At 44.1% G+C, this 24,000-nt stretch overlaps 1 protein-coding gene and 24 non-coding genes across 25 annotated transcripts in view; 12 read left to right on the top strand and 13 right to left on the bottom strand.

The window, feature by feature from the left end:
• Positions 1–24,000, bottom strand: part of kcp (kielin cysteine rich BMP regulator) — an 89,389-nt gene that overhangs the window by 9,085 nt on the left and 56,304 nt on the right. Inside the window, exons 37-42 of the mRNA XM_063196335.1 lie at positions 8,261–8,341; positions 7,810–7,909; positions 3,325–3,413; positions 3,043–3,145; positions 2,230–2,372; positions 851–1,023 (exon numbers count right to left, since the gene is read on the bottom strand). Coding sequence (XP_063052405.1) covers positions 851–1,023; positions 2,230–2,372; positions 3,043–3,145; positions 3,325–3,413; positions 7,810–7,909; positions 8,261–8,341 — 689 coding nt within the window. The remainder of the gene's footprint in view (positions 1–850; positions 1,024–2,229; positions 2,373–3,042; positions 3,146–3,324; positions 3,414–7,809; positions 7,910–8,260; positions 8,342–24,000) is intronic.
• trnai-uau (transfer RNA isoleucine (anticodon UAU)) lies at positions 184–276 on the bottom strand. The gene is given in 2 exon segments: positions 184–219; positions 239–276. It is a non-coding gene; the product is annotated as a tRNA-Ile (tRNA).
• Positions 5,034–5,116, top strand: trnal-uaa (transfer RNA leucine (anticodon UAA)). The gene has a single exon. It is a non-coding gene; the product is annotated as a tRNA-Leu (tRNA).
• trnai-uau (transfer RNA isoleucine (anticodon UAU)) lies at positions 9,996–10,088 on the bottom strand. Its single transcript is given in 2 exon segments — positions 9,996–10,031; positions 10,051–10,088. It is a non-coding gene; the product is annotated as a tRNA-Ile (tRNA).
• Positions 10,708–10,790, top strand: trnal-uaa (transfer RNA leucine (anticodon UAA)). Its single transcript has one exon. It is a non-coding gene; the product is annotated as a tRNA-Leu (tRNA).
• On the bottom strand, positions 11,242–11,334 carry trnai-uau (transfer RNA isoleucine (anticodon UAU)). Its single transcript is given in 2 exon segments — positions 11,242–11,277; positions 11,297–11,334. It is a non-coding gene; the product is annotated as a tRNA-Ile (tRNA).
• trnal-uaa (transfer RNA leucine (anticodon UAA)) lies at positions 11,948–12,030 on the top strand. The gene has a single exon. It is a non-coding gene; the product is annotated as a tRNA-Leu (tRNA).
• Positions 12,500–12,594, bottom strand: trnai-uau (transfer RNA isoleucine (anticodon UAU)). Its single transcript is given in 2 exon segments — positions 12,500–12,535; positions 12,555–12,594. It is a non-coding gene; the product is annotated as a tRNA-Ile (tRNA).
• On the top strand, positions 13,216–13,296 carry trnal-uaa (transfer RNA leucine (anticodon UAA)). The gene has a single exon. It is a non-coding gene; the product is annotated as a tRNA-Leu (tRNA).
• trnal-uaa (transfer RNA leucine (anticodon UAA)) lies at positions 14,453–14,535 on the top strand. The gene has a single exon. It is a non-coding gene; the product is annotated as a tRNA-Leu (tRNA).
• Positions 14,980–15,072, bottom strand: trnai-uau (transfer RNA isoleucine (anticodon UAU)). The gene is given in 2 exon segments: positions 14,980–15,015; positions 15,035–15,072. It is a non-coding gene; the product is annotated as a tRNA-Ile (tRNA).
• trnal-uaa (transfer RNA leucine (anticodon UAA)) lies at positions 15,686–15,768 on the top strand. The gene has a single exon. It is a non-coding gene; the product is annotated as a tRNA-Leu (tRNA).
• trnai-uau (transfer RNA isoleucine (anticodon UAU)) lies at positions 16,220–16,312 on the bottom strand. Its single transcript is given in 2 exon segments — positions 16,220–16,255; positions 16,275–16,312. It is a non-coding gene; the product is annotated as a tRNA-Ile (tRNA).
• Positions 16,926–17,008, top strand: trnal-uaa (transfer RNA leucine (anticodon UAA)). The gene has a single exon. It is a non-coding gene; the product is annotated as a tRNA-Leu (tRNA).
• trnai-uau (transfer RNA isoleucine (anticodon UAU)) lies at positions 17,444–17,536 on the bottom strand. Its single transcript is given in 2 exon segments — positions 17,444–17,479; positions 17,499–17,536. It is a non-coding gene; the product is annotated as a tRNA-Ile (tRNA).
• On the top strand, positions 18,150–18,232 carry trnal-uaa (transfer RNA leucine (anticodon UAA)). Its single transcript has one exon. It is a non-coding gene; the product is annotated as a tRNA-Leu (tRNA).
• On the bottom strand, positions 18,684–18,776 carry trnai-uau (transfer RNA isoleucine (anticodon UAU)). The gene is given in 2 exon segments: positions 18,684–18,719; positions 18,739–18,776. It is a non-coding gene; the product is annotated as a tRNA-Ile (tRNA).
• Positions 19,390–19,472, top strand: trnal-uaa (transfer RNA leucine (anticodon UAA)). The gene has a single exon. It is a non-coding gene; the product is annotated as a tRNA-Leu (tRNA).
• On the bottom strand, positions 19,924–20,016 carry trnai-uau (transfer RNA isoleucine (anticodon UAU)). Its single transcript is given in 2 exon segments — positions 19,924–19,959; positions 19,979–20,016. It is a non-coding gene; the product is annotated as a tRNA-Ile (tRNA).
• Positions 20,630–20,712, top strand: trnal-uaa (transfer RNA leucine (anticodon UAA)). The gene has a single exon. It is a non-coding gene; the product is annotated as a tRNA-Leu (tRNA).
• trnai-uau (transfer RNA isoleucine (anticodon UAU)) lies at positions 21,164–21,256 on the bottom strand. The gene is given in 2 exon segments: positions 21,164–21,199; positions 21,219–21,256. It is a non-coding gene; the product is annotated as a tRNA-Ile (tRNA).
• Positions 21,870–21,952, top strand: trnal-uaa (transfer RNA leucine (anticodon UAA)). Its single transcript has one exon. It is a non-coding gene; the product is annotated as a tRNA-Leu (tRNA).
• Positions 22,404–22,496, bottom strand: trnai-uau (transfer RNA isoleucine (anticodon UAU)). Its single transcript is given in 2 exon segments — positions 22,404–22,439; positions 22,459–22,496. It is a non-coding gene; the product is annotated as a tRNA-Ile (tRNA).
• trnal-uaa (transfer RNA leucine (anticodon UAA)) lies at positions 23,112–23,194 on the top strand. Its single transcript has one exon. It is a non-coding gene; the product is annotated as a tRNA-Leu (tRNA).
• trnai-uau (transfer RNA isoleucine (anticodon UAU)) lies at positions 23,646–23,738 on the bottom strand. The gene is given in 2 exon segments: positions 23,646–23,681; positions 23,701–23,738. It is a non-coding gene; the product is annotated as a tRNA-Ile (tRNA).

Raw genomic sequence — 24,000 nt, 5'->3', positions numbered from 1 at the left:
ATGTTAACTTCAGACATGTATCTTTTCAAAAAATATAAGCAACCTTTGCCCCTCTGAGTGGTACCGACATCTCACCTGGCCCGTGGACTATCATGAGTATCAAAGCCATGCACTTTAGATTATACTTTACACAAGTATTTGTATGGACAGATGATTGATCATATGGAATCACTAAATGTTGCATGCTCCAGGTGAGGCTCGAACTCACAACCTCGGCATTGCTCATCAGGAACTGTCTTATAAGAACCGCGCGCTAACCGATTGCGCCACTGGAGCTTACGTGGTATGTACAGTAAGAGTTGAGTCAAATAAGTGAATGTTCAATCTGTAAAGCTCTGTCAAGGTCTACACAGACAGAAAACTGAAATGGAGTCCAGTTAGCACATTTAATTATGTAATAATAATAATAATGTCATAAATGCAATAAATGATCAAATAAATGCAACTCTGAACACATGGACCACAAACAGCTCTTGATGTAAAACACCCAAGAGAAAAAACCCTCACTTACACACTTGCACACATCTGAAGCGCACGCACGCACCCACACACACACGCACGCAAGCACACACGCACGCACAGGGCTCTAAAACTAAACTAAACTGGCCAAATGCTACTGAAAATTCAGTTTGACTGGTAGAATACTTACCAGCAACTTTGACTAATGAGTGTGTATGTTTGGCTAGTAAGGTTTCACTCCCACTAACCAAATTGGCTGGTGATGAAAAAAGTTATTTTATAGCCCTGCTTACATACACACATACACACGCACACGCACACGCACACGCACACACACACGCACACACACACACACACACACACACACACACACACACACACAGACACACACCTAAAGTCTCCCCCATGGCAGTCCTCAGTGAGTACGTAGGTGCAGGAGCCCTGGAAGTTGACCATCCTGCCGTCGAAGGTGCGGTAGTGGGGGTCCCCAAAGGCGATGCAGGTGGCCGGACGAGGCAGGCAGTGGGGACAACACATCCCTGGGATGAGGGCTGGAGTTTCATCCTACACACGAATCGACACAAACATTTCAAAGGTTGTGAATGTGATCAGATACGGTTGACCTAGGGCCTATACTAAGAAGCTGGTTCAGGAGTAAACCAGGTGAAGTCAAGAGGTAAATCATCTAATAGAAGAGCCGGCGGACCTATTCACTATTGGCATAAAATACTCAACTACATCATAACAGCATCACTATGACATTACAGAGAGTAACAGATTAAGACATAGCCATAACAACTTTGGTGACAGTAAGGTTATATCATAGGCTCTGCGTGGGTTAACCGGGTTTACTCCTTAACCAACTGCTTAGTGTAGGCCCCAAATCAAACTGCTTCCTCCCATCCTCTCCTGCTACTTCTGGCCTCGTGACACAAGGTCTGATGTCACTGATGATTGGGGTTTATCCAATATCTTGTAAAAGCACCATTAAAAAGTCATTATCTCATTTGCAGTTGGAATGTTGAATGGGGAAAAGCAAGACAAAAATTGCTCTGCCTACCATGATATCTGGGGAACGTCGTTCTTTTGGGAAAGGTAAAGGTGAAAGAGTTTGAATTCCACCCAAGTTAGAAATAGGCATCATTTGTTTTTATGACAGTTAGGTTGAATCCCATGTCACCCCATCCCTTACCCCTATCCCCTTTCCCTTGTCCTCTGTTTTTCCAGGCAGACACACACACGCACGCACGCACGCACGCACGCACGCACGCACGCATGCATGCACGCACACACACACATACACACAGAAATGCACCAGTGGATGACAACAATGTGGACAATGCAGCTATTCAGAATCAGGCGCAATATCAGGCCATCTCTTCACAGTTGAACAGACTTGCCCTCACAATCACATTGGTGCAGATCTGATGTCAGGATTGGGGGAACACATTTTTCCCCCTTGTGTATGTTACATGAGTCCGAAAATAAAATTTGGGGGCATTTTACCTAGTATTTCAGAAATCAGAGAGTACATGCTACCTGAGAGAGAAAGAGAGAGAGAGAGAGAGAGAGAGAGAGAGAGAGAGAGAGAGAGAGAGAGAGAGAGAGAGTTTGTGAGAGTGTCTTTTAGCATGAGTGTGTATGTGTGTGTGTGTGTGTGTGTGTGTGTGTGTGTGTGTGTGTGTGTGTGTGTGTGTGTGTGTGTGTGTGTGTGTGTGTGTGTGTGTGCGTGCGTGTGCGTGTGTGTGTCTGTGTGTTTAATATACTCACAGCAGCACAGTTGGTCGGGGGGCATCTCTCTGTCTGGCAGTGGACTTCTCCTGACACACAGGTGCAGCTGGTGCACTCATCCACCTGCCAGTGCTCATTACTGGCATACACCTGGCCCTGGTACTCACACGACCTGCCCGAGTCTACACACACATCCATGCAGGGACACACACATCCGCACCCACACGCGCACTAGCCTGAGTATCATCGACTTTCAAATCTCTGACCAAGAACAATTAACGTTTCCAAAACGGCATGGTTGACCCGCCTCCCTTGGTTTGCTACTGATTGTTTGCTTCGCAACAAAGTGGGAGGAGTTCCCCATTTTTTCAGAAATGATATTTGTACTGCTCCTAGCCTGATTAGAAGCAACGCAGAAGGTATTGTGTCACTACGAGGGTGTGGCCTGGCTACGCACACATATGTATATGAACATACAGTTTCAAACGTAACACGCACACAAACACATACTTTCATTAACACAAATCACTTTATGACCATAAGCAAACACGTACAAATACGTACAGGTCCGTACACACACACACGCACACACACACACACGTACACACACACACACACGCGCTCACACACACATGCATGCACGCACACTGACACAAACACGCACGCACGCACACACACACACATGTACACATACACACACACACACACACACACACATACACACATGGACACACACACACACACACACACACACACACACACACACACACACACACACACACACACACACATATTCACACACACACACACATATTCACACACACACACACACACACACACACACACACACACCTTGGCACTCGTGGCAGCACTTCCCCGGTGGTTTGACCGTCACCCAGCCATCATTACACACCAGCGGGACACACTCCTCTATCTCACACTCGATGTAGCCCAGCTGAAATCATATACACATACACACGCGCGCAAACACACACACACACACACACACACACACACACACATACACACACACACAAACAAGGACTTTTAGATACATAAATGTACTGAAAGTGAATGAATATATCAATATTTTGCTATGATATGTGTATCTGAGTGTGGCAGGGCAGGACTTACGTTGCAGGTGCAGGTGATACATTCATTTGAGCTGTCTGTCCAGCTGTGTCCATTTGACACTCTCTCTCTCCCTCCTTCAATCAGACATTCTGAGGTGAACACACGCACACAAGCACAGACAGAAAGATTAGACACGGGCACACTTGAGAGTGGACATGTCTTCCATCCATTAGTTGTCTTCACTTTCATTCTTTACATTATTGTATTTCAATTGGGCACTTGATGAGAGTGCCATCAGTGTGCTAACATGATGTTTATTGATATTGTTTTATATGTATGTAAATTTAAGTATATAAAATGTTTATTTTTTGATGGAAGATCGTGATTTAAAAAAAACAGAATCAAGATTTTATGTTAAAAAATCGTGATGTGATATTTTTGCCATATCGCCCACTCCTAACCTCACCCAACAAATGATGTGCATCTGAGCCAAGGTGTGAATGGAGAAAGAATCGCCAAAAAGTTGTCCAGCTTCATTATGGGATGAACACTCAAAGTGCAAAAGAGAGCACTTACGGGAAGGAATCTAAAGGCTGTCCTATTTACCAGGGGTACTCAATTCAAAGTTCCCGAGGGCCAGTTTTTCCAAATCCCTCCCAATAAAGGGACAAAGAGGGAGTGCGTTCCGATATGCAACCTTGCGTCCTCCACTTGTGCTTTTGGCCTCGTACCAGGAAGTAATATGTCATGATGACATCACAGACAACAGCATTATGTTTCAATATCTCGCAAAAGCTCAATTGTTAAGTAATTTTCTCATTTGCAAACTGGATGGTGAATGAAGAATAGTCCCCCAAAAGTTGTTTTGGCTAGGCTGACAGCGGGGAAACGTATTATTTATTTTTTTCAAAATTATTCGAGGGCCACAAATAGATGCCCTGCGGGCCACAAAAGCCTCGTGGGCCGCTAATTGAGTATGGGGGGGGTCTATACTTACATGTACACAGAGGGCTCAGACTAACAAGGGGAACTGACCTGACCTATTCATCACCACAGAGAATTTAAGTCTATTTTTCAGTGGACAGACGATAAACCCTAACTTGACTTTTGTCATGTGTGTAGTTTGGTGAAACGCAGGCAGATATCGTAAGTCAGGTTAGATAAGCCCTGCGGTTCAAACAGTTTGAATTCTCCAGGTAAGGCTTGAGCTCCTTGACATTGCTCATCACAACGTGGCTGTGATGTTATTATAAATCCAGAGAAACCACTGATTCTTCTATGGCATTATTGCAGTTGACCTAAACTTGGGATGCTTCAGCTGAGGCTCAAAATCCCAACCTCAGCCCCATGAGGAACTGTCTTATGAGTACCGCACCCTATCCAAAAACTGTAGCTCTATGCCATGTAATAAATATCAGAATAGAACTGACTCGTACAGATGAAATAGATATGAAGCAACTGGAATCAGTCTGGACTGGCCACCATTGTGGCACACAGCTCTGCCATCCACCAAAAGGTGCTCCAAAGGGCTATTGTGATAACTGAACAGAACACCACTTCAACACCAGATGGTGCAAAAATACCACCATAGATGCTCGTACAAAATCTAGATGTGGGACCATGAGTGAGTGATCTTGCAGCTAATGTAATGTAATAATAATAATGGTAGTATTAGGGCTATACAGTCTTGCTTCTCTTTTTACGTAATGTGTCACACTGTCTCTCTGGTGAAAACAGTGATTACATTACTTGTCTAAAAGTAACGCTGTACCAGGATGGCCGAGTGGTTAAGGCGTTGGACTTAAGATCCAATGGATGTATGTCCTCGTGGGTTCGAACCCCACTCCTGGTATATATCTTAATGATGAAGCTGTAAATCTATGCATTGAATTAGGAAATTCCTGACATGGATTCCAATGGAATATCGGCAACAAATAATGAACAATAACGGTTCTATGTAGAAGTATAGTGTGAAAATAATGACTGACAAGGGCTGTGCTTCCCAAAAACTCTTAAGTAGTACTTAAGCCTAAGTAGTACTTAAGTATGAGGGGCTTCCTAGGCAATATACCACATCACTGAAAGTGTATGAGTACAATCATTTTATAGGCCTACGTAGGCCTACAATATTTTTTTCTTGCACATGCAAATAAAATGGTTGCGCTAAGAGCATTTGCAAGGTAAAATAGTGTACTGTACGTATAGACTTTTAGTGATGTGAGACCTATTTCTAATATATTGCCTAGGCGGCCCCTCATACTTAAATACTCCTTAGGCTCAAGTACTACTTAAGGGTTTTTGGGAAACACAGCCAAGGTCAATAGACCTACATTGCTTCTAAGTCTTCCAAGCGACAGACGGAGTTTCAGACATGGTGGTGTAGAGTTTCAGTACACAAATAGAAAGCTGATGGTACAAACCAAAGAAAATGTAAATGAAGTCCAAAAGGCAGGGAATGTGCACACACCATTTAAACAGGTGCTGGACATAAGAGAACTGAAAAGAAATAAAGAAGGGCCTCTAACAGTGATCTATGCTCCCAGTCAGGACATTTCATCTACAGTAAAAGGTCTTGTACCACACACTGTAATTTGCAAAGTAGTTTTTAAAAAGGCAACTGACAATTAATCAAATGTCTGAATCAGTGAGATACAGGAAAAACAGGACTTTGTGCCTGCATTCTCAATTCTTACTGCAGTGTAACATCCGTACAGTATTATTTCCCTGAAGTTCACTTAAACTACAGCTACATAGGTGAGGTTCGAACTTACAACCTGAAGCATTGAACATCAGGAACTGCCTTATAAGGACTGTGTGTACTAACCGCCTCCACCACTGGAGCTCAGACATCAGTCACTGAATTCAGAGAGTCACAATGTCAGAGATTAGAGAGTTGTCTTATGGCTGCATACAGCATAGTGTGTGTGTGTGTGTGTGTGTGTGTGTGTGTGTGTGTGTGTGTGTGTGTGTGTGTGTGTGTGTGTGTGTGTGTGTGTGTGTGTGTGTGTGTGTGTGTGTGTGTGTGGTGTGTGTGTGTTGTGTGTGTGGGTGTGTGTGTGTGTGTGTGAGTGTGTGTGTGTGTGTGTGTGTGTGTGTGTGTGTGTGTGTGCGTGCGTGCGTGTGTGTGTGTGCATGTGTGTGTGTGCATATGTGTGTGCAAATTTGAAACCGAGAGACCTTTATGTATATTAAGTGTGAGTGTGCCCATTTATTAGTAGCTATATGGATCTATGATTAACGATTAACGATGATTAATAATAATTCAACTATGTGTGTGTGTGCGCGTGCGTGCATGCGTGCATGCGTGCGTGTGTGCATGTAGGCCTTTATCTGTGACCGTGGCTGTTGACATTCAGCACCATGGACAGCGATCACCTGTAAAACAAGTCACTTTCACACACCTGTCAATTCTCTCTCTCTCTCTCTCTCTCTCTCTCTCTCTCTCTCTCTCTCGCTCTCTCTCTCTCCCTCTCAAGCTGTACAGCTAATGTGCTTTAAATGTTTTCTTTTCATGTTTAGATGATGAGTAGAATCCCTCTTTGGTCACAGGATGGAAGCATCACTCACAGAGAACCAGAGCCGTATAGAACTATTACTTCAGCCTATTACTTTAGCAAATTCCTTTCATCCTGTTACAATAAAAAAACAGCTGAACCAATTCTGTAAACATTATTTCAGGGTTCAGAAACCACTTCTGTTCTTATGGCAAACTACTGTATATACTCTGTATGTACCTGGCTGGGGGGCGAACAAGCCTGGACATACTGCCACACATACTCCCTCTGTTGGTAGACCAATGCCACTACAGCTATTAGTTTGTCTGCTGCAAAAATGCCAAAAAGGGAACCAGGCCAGGAGACCTCATTTCAGCATTGGAGGGGAATTAGTAGAGATGAAAAGGAGCATTTAAATAGCGCTGACCTATTTTCCACAGGAGCATTCCAGAGTGTATCCCCATGTGGACCGTCTAAAGAACTAAACTGCACAGGCTATTTCTGCTCCTGTAGTAGATTATAAAGATGACGTGTGATATTGGATAGCAGCAAGTGTAAAATGATGCTGTCACGCTTTGTGGGAGCATTAACTGTACAGAAATATCCACATTTGTAAAGCCATCCTGACTGTGGTATGATTTATAATGCACAGATACACTATAGTGGAAGTGCTACATGGGTTTCAGTTGAGTGGTCATATGCTACGGGAGAGATGAATATGAGATGGGAGAGCTGCATAGCCCTGAACATCAATCATGTTAAGTAACATGACAGCACACACGTTAGCACTTAATCTTTTCTTCATCTCTATCTGAAGCTCTCTTTATTTCTCTCCCCATCACCATTTCTCCCCCCCCCCCTCTCTCTCTCTCTCGTAACACCTGCTACATATGCAACCCTGAAATTCCTCAATGTAGCATGACAAGTAGAACACACATGGTGCGCAAAAACACACACACACGCACACACACACACACACACGCACGCACGCACGCACGCACGCACGCACGCACACACACACACACACACACACACAGAGTTGTTAGCATACCATCACAGACGGCACAGCAGGAGTCTGGGGGAGTGTACTGCTCCTTCGGAGGGCAAGTGAGGGGCACACACGACTGATGGATACACGTCCACGTAAGGTCCTGAAGAAACACACAAACACACACACATACACAAACACACAGATAGACGCACACACGCATGCACGCACGTGCACAAACACACTCACACACACACACACACAAACACACACACATAAACGCACGCAGGCACACACACACAGAAACAAGTGCACATACACACACAAACACACACACAAACACAGACACACACACACACAGACACACACACACGCACGCACAAACACAGTAATTTTTTAGGAGACAGTTTTACGGTATATATATTTCACTGTGTATGCTCTTCTTGGATTATTATGTATACAAAGAGAGAGAGTTATTGAAGTGATGGTGAGTGGCACTGATGTTTCTTCTTACCTTACACTGGCATGTGAAGCAGGGGTCATCTGTAGCTAAAACCTCATTCCCAATAAGGGTGGCAGTGCAGTTACTGAGGGGCTCTAGAAAACAAACACAAGAGAACAAAAGCAACATATTATTAAATGAATGTATGAATGAAGTACATTTTTCAGAAGCAGCTGTGTGTAATCATGATGCCAGACATTTACAGTAAACAAGGGTGGGTGGGTATGGAACAGTGTCAACATCTATGATGAGAATTTTAGATCTTTTACTCTTCACTTTCAAGATTTTAACACTAGCCAAGTGCTGAAAGAGCACCAGGATGGCTGAGTGGTTAAGGCGTTGGACTTAAAGGAGAAGTCCAGTTTTTTGAACATTAAGGCCATCTTCTGAGTGGTCTGCAATGTTTTAGAGTCCCCCTCACCGTTTATTTCATGATTGCTGCAGTCTCTGTTATTTGGATGATTTGGATTTGATCTCAACCAGCTTTAGAATGGTCGTCTATGGGCACCTGCAACTCTGTTCTTAAAATCACCTTTAACATTTGTTTTCAAGAATATGCAACTCAGCAAGTGTTCAGCAGTATTCACCGGTGTTCCTTAACAATTTTTGTAGCGAAATATGGCATCTGTCGTGATTTATGTGTGTTTTATGTAGCAATTTGTAAATTAAGTTTCACTTTCACTTTCACATTCTTTCACAAAATGGCAAATGAAAAATGACAGAAGCCATATTTCACCTTGAAACTTGTTAGGGACTGCTAGTGAACCACTTTGTGAGCTGTACACTTTCGAAAACAATTTTTTTAAAGGTGATTTTAAGAACAGAGTTGCAGGTGCTCATAGACGGCCATTCTAAAGCTGGTTGAGATCAAATCCAAATCAGCCAAATAACAGAGACGGCAGCAAACATGAAATAAACGGTGAGGGGGACTCTAAAACATTGCAGACCACTCAGAAAATGGCCTTAATGTTCAAAAAACTGGACTTCTCCTTTAAGATCCAATGGACATATGTCCTCGTGGGTTAGAACCCCACTCCTGGTAAAATTCTTGACAAGGAATAATCAGTTACTGAAGAATAACAAATGAGGATTTCAACAACATCAGGTTCTATCATAATGAAGATTCCATGATGTAGGACGAGGTAATGAGTAAGTCAGCATTTCAACAATATCAAATTCAAGACTCCATGATGTACTCCACAATATCGACAACATTTCAGGGTCAACCAGACCTAAGGTGTGTTCAAAGGCTGTAACTAGAGGAACTACATCTACAGGAACTGTCTTATAACCCCACTCCTGGTTTATCTGTTAATGGGGAAGGGGCAGTTGCTGAAGAATAATGAATTAGGATTTCAACAATATCAGCTTCAATCATGATGAAGATTCCACGACGTATCAGGAGTTCATGAAGAATAGCAAGTCAATCAAACAATAATCAAAGTCAATCCTGACCAAGATTGCCTGATGTACTCCCAAACATTGACAGCAAATAGTGGTCAACCAAACCGCCGGTGTGTTGAAAGGCTGCTACTGGAGGAACTGCAACTTGCCACCCATTGCTATATTCATGAGCGCTACAGATTTGAAGTCCCTTTTTCAGAAGCAGTTGTGTATAACCAGTAGGCCAGACACGAGGATCTACAGCCAGGAGAATCATCTTCCTACTGTATCAGCATTCCCCATCATGGGGGCAGATAGAACACAGACAGAGCTTCATTGACCAACAGCGCATCTAAACCTAGGCTGCTCCAGGTGAGGCTCGAACTCACAACCTCGGCATTGCTCGTCAGGGACTGTCTTATAAGTACCGCGCGCTAACCGATTGCGCCACTGGAGCACACAAACAAGGCCTGGAGTGTACTGAGCAAAACTCATCAAGAGTTGACAACTTCCTAGGTGTGGTGAGATTGGTAGGTCTTTGTTGTCAAGTCTAGCGCTGGGGAAGTTCTAGGGGAAACCGTGAGAATAGTTAGGCCTGATAGGCGCTCATTCACCATTTCAAAGGGCATTACAACCACGGATAGAATAGTGATTACAATCATTGTATCACCCACAAAGCGCAGTGGTAAAAGAGCACCAGGATGACCGACTGGTCAAATCAAATGCTTAAAGGGATGGACATAGAGAAACAATAAGTAAAAAGGTCAATAGACCTCTCATGAGTTCAAAACATTTGAACAACACAGTGACGTGATGTATAGAGTCACTTCGCACAAAATGAAACTCGATTGTACAAAACTCAAATGGCCTAGATATCCTGTGTTCCAAAATCTTGAAATGTAGGACCATGTGCAGGTCTTAAGCGTCAAAAGTCCCTTTTTCAGAAGCAGCGGTGAGTAACCCACGATGCCAGACATTTAAAACCCCGTGGGTACAAAACTGTGTCACCATCTATGATTGTNTATCTTTTACTCTTCACTTTCAAGATTTTCACACTAGCCAAGTGCTGAAAGAGCACCAGGATGGCTGAGTGGTTAAGGCGTTGGACTTAAGATCCAATGGACATATGTCCTCGTGGGTTAGAACCCCACTCCTGGTATATCTGTTAATGGGGAAGGGGCAGTTGCTGAAGAATAATGAATTAGGATTTCAACAATATCAGCTTCAATCATGATGAAGATCCCATGACATATCAGGAGTTCATGAAGAATAGCAAGTCAATCAAACAATAATTAAAGTCAATCCTGACCAAGATTGCCTGATGCACTCCCAAACATTGACAGCAAATAGTGGTCAACCAAACCGCTGGTGTGTTGAAAGGCTGCTACTGGAGGAACTGCAACTTGCTACCCATTGCTCTGATTGTTATATTCATGAGCGCTACAGATTTGAAGTCCCTTTTTCAGAAGCAGTTGTGTATAACCAGTAGGCCAGACACAAGGATCTACAGCCCAGAGAATCATCTTCCTACTGTATCAGCATTCCCCATCATGGGGGCAGATAGAACACAGACAGAGCTTCATTGACCAACAGCGCATCTAAACCTAGGCTGCTCCAGGTGAGGTTCGAACTCACAACCTCGGCATTGCTCGTCAGGAACTGTATTATAAGTACCGCACGCTAACCGATTGCGCCACTGGACCACACAAACAAGGCCTGGAGTGTACTGAGCAAAACTCATCAAGAGTTGACAACTTCCTAGGTGTGGTGAGATTGGTAGGTCTTTGTTGTCAAGTCTAGCGCTGGGGAAGTTCTAGGGGAAACCGTGAGAATAGTTAGGCCTGATAGGCGCTCATTCGCCATTTCAAAGGGCATTACAACCACGGATAGAATAGTGATTACAATCATTGTATCACCCACAAAGCGCAGTGGTAAAAGAGCACCAGGATGACCGACTGGTCAAATCAAATGCTTAAAGGGATGGACATAGAGAAACAATAAGTAAAAAGGTCAATAGACCTCTCATGAGTTCAAAACATTTGAACAACACAGTGACGTGATGTATAGAGTCACTTCGCACAAATAGAAACTTGATTGTACAAAACTCAATGGCCTAATATCCTGTGTTCCAAAATCTTGAAATGTAGGACCATGTGCAGGTCTTAAGCGTCAAAGTCCCTTTTTCAGAAGCAGCCGTGAGTAACCACGATGCCAGACATTTAAACCTGTGGGTGCAAAACAGTGTCACCATCTATGATTGTACATCTTTCACTCTTAAATTTCAAGATTTTCACGCTAGTGAACAGCTGAAGGAGCACCAGGATGGCCGAGTGGTTAAGGCGTTGGACTTAAGATCCAATGGACATATGTCCTCGTGGGTTCGAACCCCACTCCTGGTATATCTGTTAATGGGGGAGGGGCAGTTGCTGAAGAATAATGAATTAGGATCTCAATAATATCAGCTTCAATCACGATGAAGATTCCACGATGTATCAGGAGTTCATGAAGAATAGCAAGTCAATCAAACAATAATCAATCTCAATCCTGACCAAGATTGCCTGATGTACTACCAAACATTGACAGCAAATCGTGGTCAACCAAACCGCCGGTAGGGGGGGTGTGTCGAAAGGCTGCTACTGGAGGAACTGCAACTTGCTAACCCATTGCTCTGATTCTTATATTCATGAGCGCTGCAGACTTGAAGTCCCTTTTTCAGAAGCAGTTGTGTATAAACCATCAGGCAGACACACAAGGGATCTACAGCCCAGAGAATCATCTTCCTACTGTATCAGCATTCCCCATCATGGGGGCAGATATAGAACACAGACAGGGCTTTCATGGGCCGACAACGCGCATCTAAACCTAGGCTGCTCCAGGTGAGGCTCGAACTCACAACCTCGGCATTGCTCGTCAGGAACTGTCTTATAAGTACCAGCGCGCTAAACCGATTGCGCCACTGGAGCACACAAACAAGGCCTGGAGTGTACTGAGCAAAACTCATCAAGAGTTGACAACTTCCTAGGTGTGGTGAGATTGGTAGGTCTTTGTTGTCAAGTCTAGCGCTGGGGAATTTCTAGGGGAAACCGTGAGAATAGTTAGGGGCCTGATAGGCGCTCATTCACCATTTCAAAGGGCATTTTAACAATGGATACAGTAGTGATCACAATCATTGTGTCACTCATGAAGCGCAGTGGTAAAAGAGTACCAGGACGACTGACTGGTCAAATCAACTGCTTCTAAAGGGATGGACACATAGAGAAACAATAAGTAAAAAAAGGTCAATAGACCTCTCATGAGTTCAAAACATTTGAACAACACAGTGACGTGATGTATAGAGTCACTTCGCACAAATAGAAACTCGATTGTACAAAACTCAATGGCCTAATATCCTGTGTTCCAAAATCTTGAAATGTAGGACCATGTGCAGGTCTTAAGCGTCAAAGTCCCTTTTTCAGAAGCAGCTGTGAGTAACCACGATGCCAGACATTTAAACCTGTGGGTACAAAACAGTGTCACCATCTATGATTGTACATCTTTCACTCTTAAATTTCAAGATTTTCACGCTAGTGAACAGCTGAAGGAGCACCAGGATGGCCGAGGTGGTTAAGGTGTTGGACTTAAGATCCAATGGACATGTCCTCGTGGGTTCGAACCCCACTCTGGTATATCTGTTAATGGGGGAGGGGCAGTTGCTGAAGAGTAATGAATTTAGGATTTCAACAATATCCATGCTTCAATCATGATGAAGATTCCACGACGTATCAGGAGTTCATGAAGAACAGCTAGTCAATCAAACAAATAATCAAAGTCAATCCTGACCAAGATTGCCTGATGTACTCCCCAAAACATTGACAGCAAATAGTGGTCAACCAAACCTCCGGTGTGGTCGAAATGGCTGCTACTGGAGGAACTGCAACTTGCTACCATTGCTCTGATTCTTATATTCATGAGCGCTGCAGACTTGAAGTCCCTTTTTCAGAAGCAGTTTGTGTATAACCATCAGGCCAGACACAAGGATCTAACAGCTCAGAGAATCATCTTCCTACTGTATCAGCATTCCCATCATGGGGGCAGATAGAACACAGACAGGGCTTCATTGGCCGACAGCGCATCTAAACCTAGGCTGCTCCAGGTGAGGCTCGAACTCACATTGCTCGTCAGGAACTGTCTTATAAGTACCGCGCGCTAACCGATTGCGCCACTGGAGCACACAAACAAGGCCTGGAGTGTACTGAGCAAAACTCATCAAGAGTTGACAACTTCCTAGGTGTGGTGAGATTGGTAGGTCTTTGTTGTCAAGTCTAGCGCTGGGGAAGTTCTAGGGGAAACCGTGAGAATAGTTAGGCCTGATAGGCGCTCATTCACCATTTCAAAGGGCATTACAACCACGGATAGAATAGTGATTACAATCATTGTATCACCCACAAAGCGCAGTGGTAAAAGAGCACCAGGATGACCGACTGGTCAAATCAAATGCTTAAAGGGATGGACATAGAGAAACAATAAGTAAAAAGGTCAATAGACCTCTCATGAGTTCAAAACATTTGAACAACACAGTGACGTGATGTATAGAGTCACTTCGCACAAATAGAAACTCGATTGTACAAAACTCAATGGCCTAATATCCTGTGTTCCAAAATCTTGAAATGTAGGACCATGTGCAGGTCTTAAGCGTCAAAGTCCCTTTTTCAGAAGCAGCTGTGAGTAACCACGATGCCAGACATTTAAACCTGTGGGTACAAAACAGTGTCACCATCTATGATTGTACATCTTTCACTCTTAAATTTCAAGATTTTCACGCTAGTGAACAGCTGAAGGAGCACCAGGATGGCCGAGTGGTTAAGGCGTTGGACTTAAGATCCAATGGACATATGTCCTCGTGGGTTCGAACCCCACTCCTGGTATATCTGTTAATGGGGGAGGGGCAGTTGCTGAAGAATTAGGATTTCAACAATATCTGCTTCAATCATGATGAAGATTCCACGACGTATCAGGAGTTCATGAAGAATAGCAAGTCAATCAAACAATAATCAAAGTCAATCCTGACCAAGATTGCCTGATGTACTCCCAAACATTGACAGCAAATAGTGGTCAACCAAACCGCCGGTGTGTTGAAAGGCTGCTACTGGAGGAACTGCAACTTGCTACCCATTGCTCTGATTGTTATATTCATGAGCGCTACAGATTTGAAGTCCCTTTTTCAGAAGCAGTTGTGTATAACCAGTAGGCCAGACACAAGGATCTACAGCCAGGAGAATCATCTTCCTACTGTATCAGCATTCCCCATCATGGGGGCAGATAGAACACAGACAGAGCTTCATTGACCAACAGCGCATCTAAACCTAGGCTGCTCCAGGTGAGGCTCGAACTCACAACCTCGGCATTGCTCGTCAGGGACTGTCTTATAAGTACCGCGCGCTAACCGATTGCGCCACTGGAGCACACAAACAAGGCCTGGAGTGTACTGAGCAAAACTCATCAAGAGTTGACAACTTCCTAGGTGTGGTGAGATTGGTAGGTCTTTGTTGTCAAGTCTAGCGCTGGGGAAGTTCTAGGGGAAACCGTGAGAATAGTTAGGCCTGATAGGCGCTCATTCACCATTTCAAAGGGCATTACAACCACGGATAGAATAGTGATTACAATCATTGTATCACCCACAAAGCGCAGTGGTAAAAGAGCACCAGGATGACCGACTGGTCAAATCAAATGCTTAAAGGGATGGACATAGAGAAACAATAAGTAAAAAGGTCAATAGACCTCTCATGAGTTCAAAACATTTGAACAACACAGTGACGTGATGTATAGAGTCACTTCGCACAAATAGAAACTTGATTGTACAAAACTCAATGGCCTAATATCCTGTGTTCCAAAATCTTGAAATGTAGGACCATGTGCAGGTCTTAAGCGTCAAAGTCCCTTTTTCAGAAGCAGCTGTGAGTAACCACGATGCCAGACATTTAAACCTGTGGGTACAAAACAGTGTCACCATCTATGATTGTACATCTTTCACTCTTAAATTTCAAGATTTTCACGCTAGTGAACAGCTGAAGGAGCACCAGGATGGCCGAGTGGTTAAGGCGTTGGACTTAAGATCCAATGGACATATGTCCTCGTGGGTTCGAACCCCACTCCTGGTATATCTGTTAATGGGGGAGGGGCAGTTGCTGAAGAATAATGAATTAGGATTTGAACAATATCAGCTTCAATCATGATGAAGATTCCACGACGTATCAGGAGTTCATGAAGAATAGCAAGTCAATCAAACAATAATCAAAGTCAATCCTGACCAAGATTGCCTGATGTACTCCCAAACATTGACAGCAAATAGTGGTCAACCAAACCGCCGGTGTGTCGAAAGGCTGCTACTGGAGGAACTGCAACTTGCTACCCATTGCTCTGATTCTTATATTCATGAGCGCTGCAGACTTGAAGTCCCTTTTTCAGAAGCAGTTGTGTATAACCATCAGGCCAGACACAAAGGTCTACAGCTCAGAGAATCATCTTCCTACTGTATCAGCATTCCCCATCATGGGGGCAGATAGAACACAGACAGGGCTTCATTGACCAACAGCGCATCTAAACCTAGGCTGCTCCAGGTGAGGCTCGAACTCACAACCTCGGCATTGCTCGTCAGGGACTGTCTTATAAGTACCGCGCGCTAACCGATTGCGCCACTGGAGCACACAAACAAGGCCTGGAGTGTACTGAGCAAAACTCATCAAGAGTTGACAACTTCCTAGGTGTGGTGAGATTGGTAGGTCTTTGTTGTCAAGTCTAGCGCTGGGGAAGTTCTAGGGGAAACCGTGAGAATAGTTAGGCCTGATAGGCGCTCATTCACCATTTCAAAGGGCATTACAACCACGGATAGAATAGTGATTACAATCATTGTATCACCCACAAAGCGCAGTGGTAAAAGAGCACCAGGATGACCGACTGGTCAAATCAAATGCTTAAAGGGATGGACATAGAGAAACAATAAGTAAAAAGGTCAATAGACCTCTCATGAGTTCAAAACATTTGAACAACACAGTGACGTGATGTATAGAGTCACTTCGCACAAATAGAAACTTGATTGTACAAAACTCAATGGCCTAATATCCTGTGTTCCAAAATCTTGAAATGTAGGACCATGTGCAGGTCTTAAGCGTCAAAGTCCCTTTTTCAGAAGCAGCCGTGAGTAACCACGATGCCAGACATTTAAACCTGTGGGTACAAAACAGTGTCACCATCTATGATTGTACATCTTTCACTCTTAAATTTCAAGATTTTCACGCTAGTGAACAGCTGAAGGAGCACCAGGATGGCCGAGTGGTTAAGGCGTTGGACTTAAGATCCAATGGACATATGTCCTCGTGGGTTCGAACCCCACTCCTGGTATATCTGTTAATGGGGGAGGGGCAGTTGCTGAAGAATTAGGATTTCAACAATATCTGCTTCAATCATGATGAAGATTCCACGACGTATCAGGAGTTCATGAAGAATAGCAAGTCAATCAAACAATAATCAAAGTCAATCCTGACCAAGATTGCCTGATGTACTCCCAAACATTGACAGCAAATAGTGGTCAACCAAACCGCCGGTGTGTTGAAAGGCTGCTACTGGAGGAACTGCAACTTGCCACCCATTGCTATATTCATGAGCGCTACAGATTTGAAGTCCCTTTTTCAGAAGCAGTTGTGTATAACCAGTAGGCCAGACACGAGGATCTACAGCCCAGAGAATCATCTTCCTACTGTATCAGCATTCCCCATCATGGGGGCAGATAGAACACAGACAGAGCTTCATTGACCAACAGCGCATCTAAACCTAGGCTGCTCCAGGTGAGGCTCGAACTCACAACCTCGGCATTGCTCGTCAGGAACTGTCTTATAAGTACCGCGCGCTAACCGATTGCGCCACTGGAGCACACAAACAAGGCCTGGAGTGTACTGAGCAAAACTCATCAAGAGTTGACAACTTCCTAGGTGTGGTGAGATTGGTAGGTCTTTGTTGTCAAGTCTAGCGCTGGGGAAGTTCTAGGGGAAACCGTGAGAATAGTTAGGCCTGATAGGCGCTCATTCACCATTTCAAAGGGCATTACAACCACGGATAGAATAGTGATTACAATCATTGTATCACCCACAAAGCGCAGTGGTAAAAGAGCACCAGGATGACCGACTGGTCAAATCAAATGCTTAAAGGGATGGACATAGAGAAACAATAAGTAAAAAGGTCAATAGACCTCTCATGAGTTCAAAACATTTGAACAACACAGTGACGTGATGTATAGAGTCACTTCGCACAAATAGAAACTTGATTGTACAAAACTCAATGGCCTAATATCCTGTGTTCCAAAATCTTGAAATGTAGGACCATGTGCAGGTCTTAAGCGTCAAAGTCCCTTTTTCAGAAGCAGCTGTGAGTAACCACGATGCCAGACATTTAAACCTGTGGGTACAAAACAGTGTCACCATCTATGATTGTACATCTTTCACTCTTAAATTTCAAGATTTTCACGCTAGTGAACAGCTGAAGGAGCACCAGGATGGCCGAGTGGTTAAGGCGTTGGACTTAAGATCCAATGGACATATGTCCTCGTGGGTTCGAACCCCACTCCTGGTATATCTGTTAATGGGGGAGGGGCAGTTGCTGAAGAATAATGAATTAGGATTTCAACAATATCAGCTTCAATCATGATGAAGATTCCACAACGTATCAGGAGTTCATGAAGAATAGCAAGTCAATCAAACAATAATCAAAGTCAATCCTGACCAAGATTGCCTGATGTACTCCCAAACATTGACAGCAAATAGTGGTCAACCAAACCGCCGGTGTGTTGAAAGGCTGCTACTGGAGGAACTGCAACTTGCTACCCATTGCTCTGATTGTTATATTCATGAGCGCTACAGATTTGAAGTCCCTTTTTCAGAAGCAGTTGTGTATAACCAGTAGGCCAGACACAAGGATCTACAGCCCAGAGAATCATCTTCCTACTGTATCAGCATTCCCCATCATGGGGGCAGATAGAACACAGACAGAGCTTCATTGACCAACAGCGCATCTAAACCTAGGCTGCTCCAGGTGAGGCTCGAACTCACAACCTCGGCATTGCTCGTCAGGAACTGTCTTATAAGTACCGCGCGCTAACCGATTGCGCCACTGGAGCACACAAACAAGGCCTGGAGTGTACTGAGCAAAACTCATCAAGAGTTGACAACTTCCTAGGTGTGGTGAGATTGGTAGGTCTTTGTTGTCAAGTCTAGCGCTGGGGAAGTTCTAGGGGAAACCGTGAGAATAGTTAGGCCTGATAGGCGCTCATTCACCATTTCAAAGGGCATTACAACCACGGATAGAATAGTGATTACAATCATTGTATCACCCACAAAGCGCAGTGGTAAAAGAGCACCAGGATGACCGACTGGTCAAATCAAATGCTTAAAGGGATGGACATAGAGAAACAATAAGTAAAAAGGTCAATAGACCTCTCATGAGTTCAAAACATTTGAACAACACAGTGACGTGATGTATAGAGTCACTTCGCACAAATAGAAACATGATTGTACAAAAATCAATGGCCTAATATCCTGTGTTCCAAAATCTTGAAATGTAGGACCATGTGCAGGTCTTAAGCGTCAAAGTCCCTTTTTCAGAAGCAGCTGTGAGTAACCACGATGCCAGACATTTAAACCTGTGGGTACAAAACAGTGTCACCATCTATGATTGTACATCTTTCACTCTTAAATTTCAAGATTTTCACGCTAGTGAACAGCTGAAGGAGCACCAGGATGGCCGAGTGGTTAAGGCGTTGGACTTAAGATCCAATGGACATATGTCCTCGTGGGTTCGAACCCCACTCCTGGTATATCTGTTAATGGGGGAGGGGCAGTTGCTGAAGAATAATGAATTAGGATTTGAACAATATCAGCTTCAATCATGATGAAGATTCCACGACGTATCAGGAGTTCATGAAGAATAGCAAGTCAATCAAACAATAATCAAAGTCAATCCTGACCAAGATTGCCTGATGTACTCCCAAACATTGACAGCAAATAGTGGTCAACCAAACCGCCGGTGTGTTGAAAGGCTGCTACTGGAGGAACTGCAACTTGCTACCCATTGCTCTGATTGTTATATTCATGAGCGCTGCAGACTTGAAGTCCCTTTTTCAGAAGCAGTTGTGTATAACCAGTAGGCCAGACACAAGGATCTACAGCCCAGAGAATCATCTTCCTACTGTATCAGCATTCCCCATCATGGGGGCAGATAGAACACAGACAGGGCTTCATTGACCAACAGCGCATCTAAACCTAGGCTGCTCCAGGTGAGGCTCGAACTCACAACCTCGGCATTGCTCGTCAGGAACTGTCTTATAAGTACCGCGCGCTAACCGATTGCGCCACTGGAGCACACAAACAAGGCCTGGAGTGTACTGAGCAAAACTCATCAAGAGTTGACAACTTCCTAGGTGTGGTGAGATTGGTAGGTCTTTGTTGTCAAGTCTAGCGCTGGGGAAGTTCTAGGGGAAACCGTGAGAATAGTTAGGCCTGATAGGCGCTCATTCACCATTTCAAAGGGCATTACAACCACGGATAGAATAGTGATTACAATCATTGTATCACCCACAAAGCGCAGTGGTAAAAGAGCACCAGGATGACCGACTGGTCAAATCAAATGCTTAAAGGGATGGACATAGAGAAACAATAAGTAAAAAGGTCAATAGACCTCTCATGAGTTCAAAACATTTGAACAACACAGTGACGTGATGTATAGAGTCACTTCGCACAAATAGAAACTTGATTGTACAAAACTCAATGGCCTAATATCCTGTGTTCCAAAATCTTGAAATGTAGGACCATGTGCAGGTCTTAAGCGTCAAAGTCCCTTTTTCAGAAGCAGCTGTGAGTAACCACGATGCCAGACATTTAAACCTGTGGGTACAAAACAGTGTCACCATCTATGATTGTACATCTTTCACTCTTAAATTTCAAGATTTTCACGCTAGTGAACAGCTGAAGGAGCACCAGGATGGCCGAGTGGTTAAGGCGTTGGACTTAAGATCCAATGGACATATGTCCTCGTGGGTTCGAACCCCACTCCTGGTATATCTGTTAATGGGGGAGGGGCAGTTGCTGAAGAATAATGAATTAGGATTTCAACAATATCAGCTTCAATCATGATGAAGATTCCACGACGTATCAGGAGTTCATGAAGAACAGCTAGTCAATCAAACAATAATCAAAGTCAATCCTGACCAAGATTGCCTGATGTACTCCCAAACATTGACAGCAAATAGTGGTCAACCAAACCGCCGGTGTGTTGAAAGGCTGCTACTGGAGGAACTGCAACTTGCTACCCATTGCTCTGATTGTTATATTCATGAGCGCTGCAGACTTGAAGTCCCTTTTTCAGAAGCAGTTGTGTATAACCAGTAGGCCAGACACAAGGATCTACAGCCCAGAGAATCATCTTCCTACTGTATCAGCATTCCCCATCATGGGGGCAGATAGAACACAGACAGGGCTTCATTGACCAACAGCGCATCTAAACCTAGGCTGCTCCAGGTGAGGCTCGAACTCACAACCTCGGCATTGCTCGTCAGGAACTGTCTTATAAGTACCGCGCGCTAACCGATTGCGCCACTGGAGCACACAAACAAGGCCTGGAGTGTACTGAGCAAAACTCATCAAGAGTTGACAACTTCCTAGGTGTGGTGAGATTGGTAGGTCTTTGTTGTCAAGTCTAGCGCTGGGGAAGTTCTAGGGGAAACCGTGAGAATAGTTAGGCCTGATAGGCGCTCATTCACCATTTCAAAGGGCATTACAACCACGGATAGAATAGTGATTACAATCATTGTATCACCCACAAAGCGCAGTGGTAAAAGAGCACCAGGATGACCGACTGGTCAAATCAAATGCTTAAAGGGATGGACATAGAGAAACAATAAGTAAAAAGGTCAATAGACCTCTCATGAGTTCAAAACATTTGAACAACACAGTGACGTGATGTATAGAGTCACTTCGCACAAATAGAAACTTGATTGTACAAAACTCAATGGCCTAATATCCTGTGTTCCAAAATCTTGAAATGTAGGACCATGTGCAGGTCTTAAGCGTCAAAGTCCCTTTTTCAGAAGCAGCTGTGAGTAACCACGATGCCAGACATTTAAACCTGTGGGTACAAAACAGTGTCACCATCTATGATTGTACATCTTTCACTCTTAAATTTCAAGATTTTCACGCTAGTGAACAGCTGAAGGAGCACCAGGATGGCCGAGTGGTTAAGGCGTTGGACTTAAGATCCAATGGACATATGTCCTCGTGGGTTCGAACCCCACTCCTGGTATATCTGTTAATGGGGGAGGGGCAGTTGCTGAAGAATAATGAATTAGGATTTCAACAATATCAGCTTCAATCATGATGAAGATTCCACGACGTATCAGGAGTTCATGAAGAATAGCAAGTCAATCAAACAATAATCAAAGTCAATCCTGACCAAGATTGCCTGATGTACTCCCAAACATTGACAGCAAATAGTGGTCAACCAAACCGCCGGTGTGTCGAAAGGCTGCTACTGGAGGACCTGCAACTTGCTACCCATTGCTCTGACTGTTATATTCATGAGCGCTGCAGACTTGAAGTCCCTTTTTCAGAAGCAGTTGTGTATAACCAGTAGGCCAGACACAAGGATCTACAGCCCAGAGAATCATCTTCCTACTGTATCAGCATTCCCCATCATGGGGGCAGATAGAACACAGACAGGGCTTCATTGACCAACAGCGCATCTAAACCTAGGCTGCTCCAGGTGAGGCTCGAACTCACAACCTCGGCATTGCTCGTCAGGAACTGTCTTATAAGTACCGCGCGCTAACCGATTGCGCCACTGGAGCACACACAAACAAGGCCTGGAGTGTACTGAGCAAAACTCATCAAGAGTTGACAACTTCCTAGGTGTGGTGAGATTGGTAGGTCTTTGTTGTCAAGTCTAGCGCTGGGGAAGTTCTAGGGGAAACCGTGAGAATAGTTAGGCCTGATAGGCGCTCATTCACCATTTCAAAGGGCATTACAACCACGGATAGAATAGTGATTACAATCATTGTATCACCCACAAAGCGCAGTGGTAAAAGAGCACCAGGATGACCGACTGGTCAAATCAAATGCTTAAAGGGATGGACATAGAGAAACAATAAGTAAAAAGGTCAATAGACCTCTCATGAGTTCAAAACATTTGAACAACACAGTGACGTGATGTATAGAGTCACTTCGCACAAATAGAAACTTGATTGTACAAAACTCAATGGCCTAATATCCTGTGTTCCAAAATCTTGAAATGTAGGACCATGTGCAGGTCTTAAGCGTCAAAGTCCCTTTTTCAGAAGCAGCTGTGAGTAACCACGATGCCAGACATTTAAACCTGTGGGTACAAAACAGTGTCACCATCTATGATTGTACATCTTTCACTCTTAAATTTCAAGATTTTCACGCTAGTGAACAGCTGAAGGAGCACCAGGATGGCCGAGTGGTTAAGGCGTTGGACTTAAGATCCAATGGACATATGTCCTCGTGGGTTCGAACCCCACTCCTGGTATATCTGTTAATGGGGGAGGGGCAGTTGCTGAAGAATAATGAATTAGGATTTGAACAATATCAGCTTCAATCATGATGAAGATTCCACGACGTATCAGGAGTTCATGAAGAACAGCTAGTCAATCAAACAATAATCAAAGTCAATCCTGACCAAGATTGCCTGATGTACTCCCAAACATTGACAGCAAATAGTGGTCAACCAAACCGCCGGTGTGTCGAAAGGCTGCTACTGGAGGACCTGCAACTTGCTACCCATTGCTCTGACTGTTATATTCATGAGCGCTGCAGATTTGAAGTCCCTTTTTCAGAAGCAGTTGTGTATAACCAGTAGGCCAGACACAAGGATCTACAGCCCAGAGAATCATCTTCCTACTGTATCAGCATTCCCCATCATGGGGGCAGATAGAACACAGACAGGGCTTCATTGACCAACAGCGCATCTAAACCTAGGCTGCTCCAGGTGAGGCTCGAACTCACAACCTCGGCATTGCTCGTCAGGAACTGTCTTATAAGTACCGCGCGCTAACCGATTGCGCCACTGGAGCACACAAACAAGGCCTGGAGTGTACTGAGCAAAACTCATCAAGAGTTGACAACTTCCTAGGTGTGGTGAGATTGGTAGGTCTTTGTTGTCAAGTCTAGCGCTGGGGAAGTTCTAGGGGAAACCGTGAGAATAGTTAGGCCTGATAGGCGCTCATTCACCATTTCAAAGGGCATTACAACCACGGATAGAATAGTGATTACAATCATTGTATCACCCACAAAGCGCAGTGGTAAAAGAGCACCAGGATGACCGACTGGTCAAAT

Source organism: Engraulis encrasicolus, chromosome 4 (assembly GCF_034702125.1).
Source record: "Engraulis encrasicolus isolate BLACKSEA-1 chromosome 4, IST_EnEncr_1.0, whole genome shotgun sequence".
NCBI lineage: Eukaryota > Metazoa > Chordata > Actinopteri > Clupeiformes > Engraulidae > Engraulis > Engraulis encrasicolus.
Note: the sequence above shows the minus strand (reverse complement) of the source record. Positions and strands in the feature narration are given on the sequence as shown.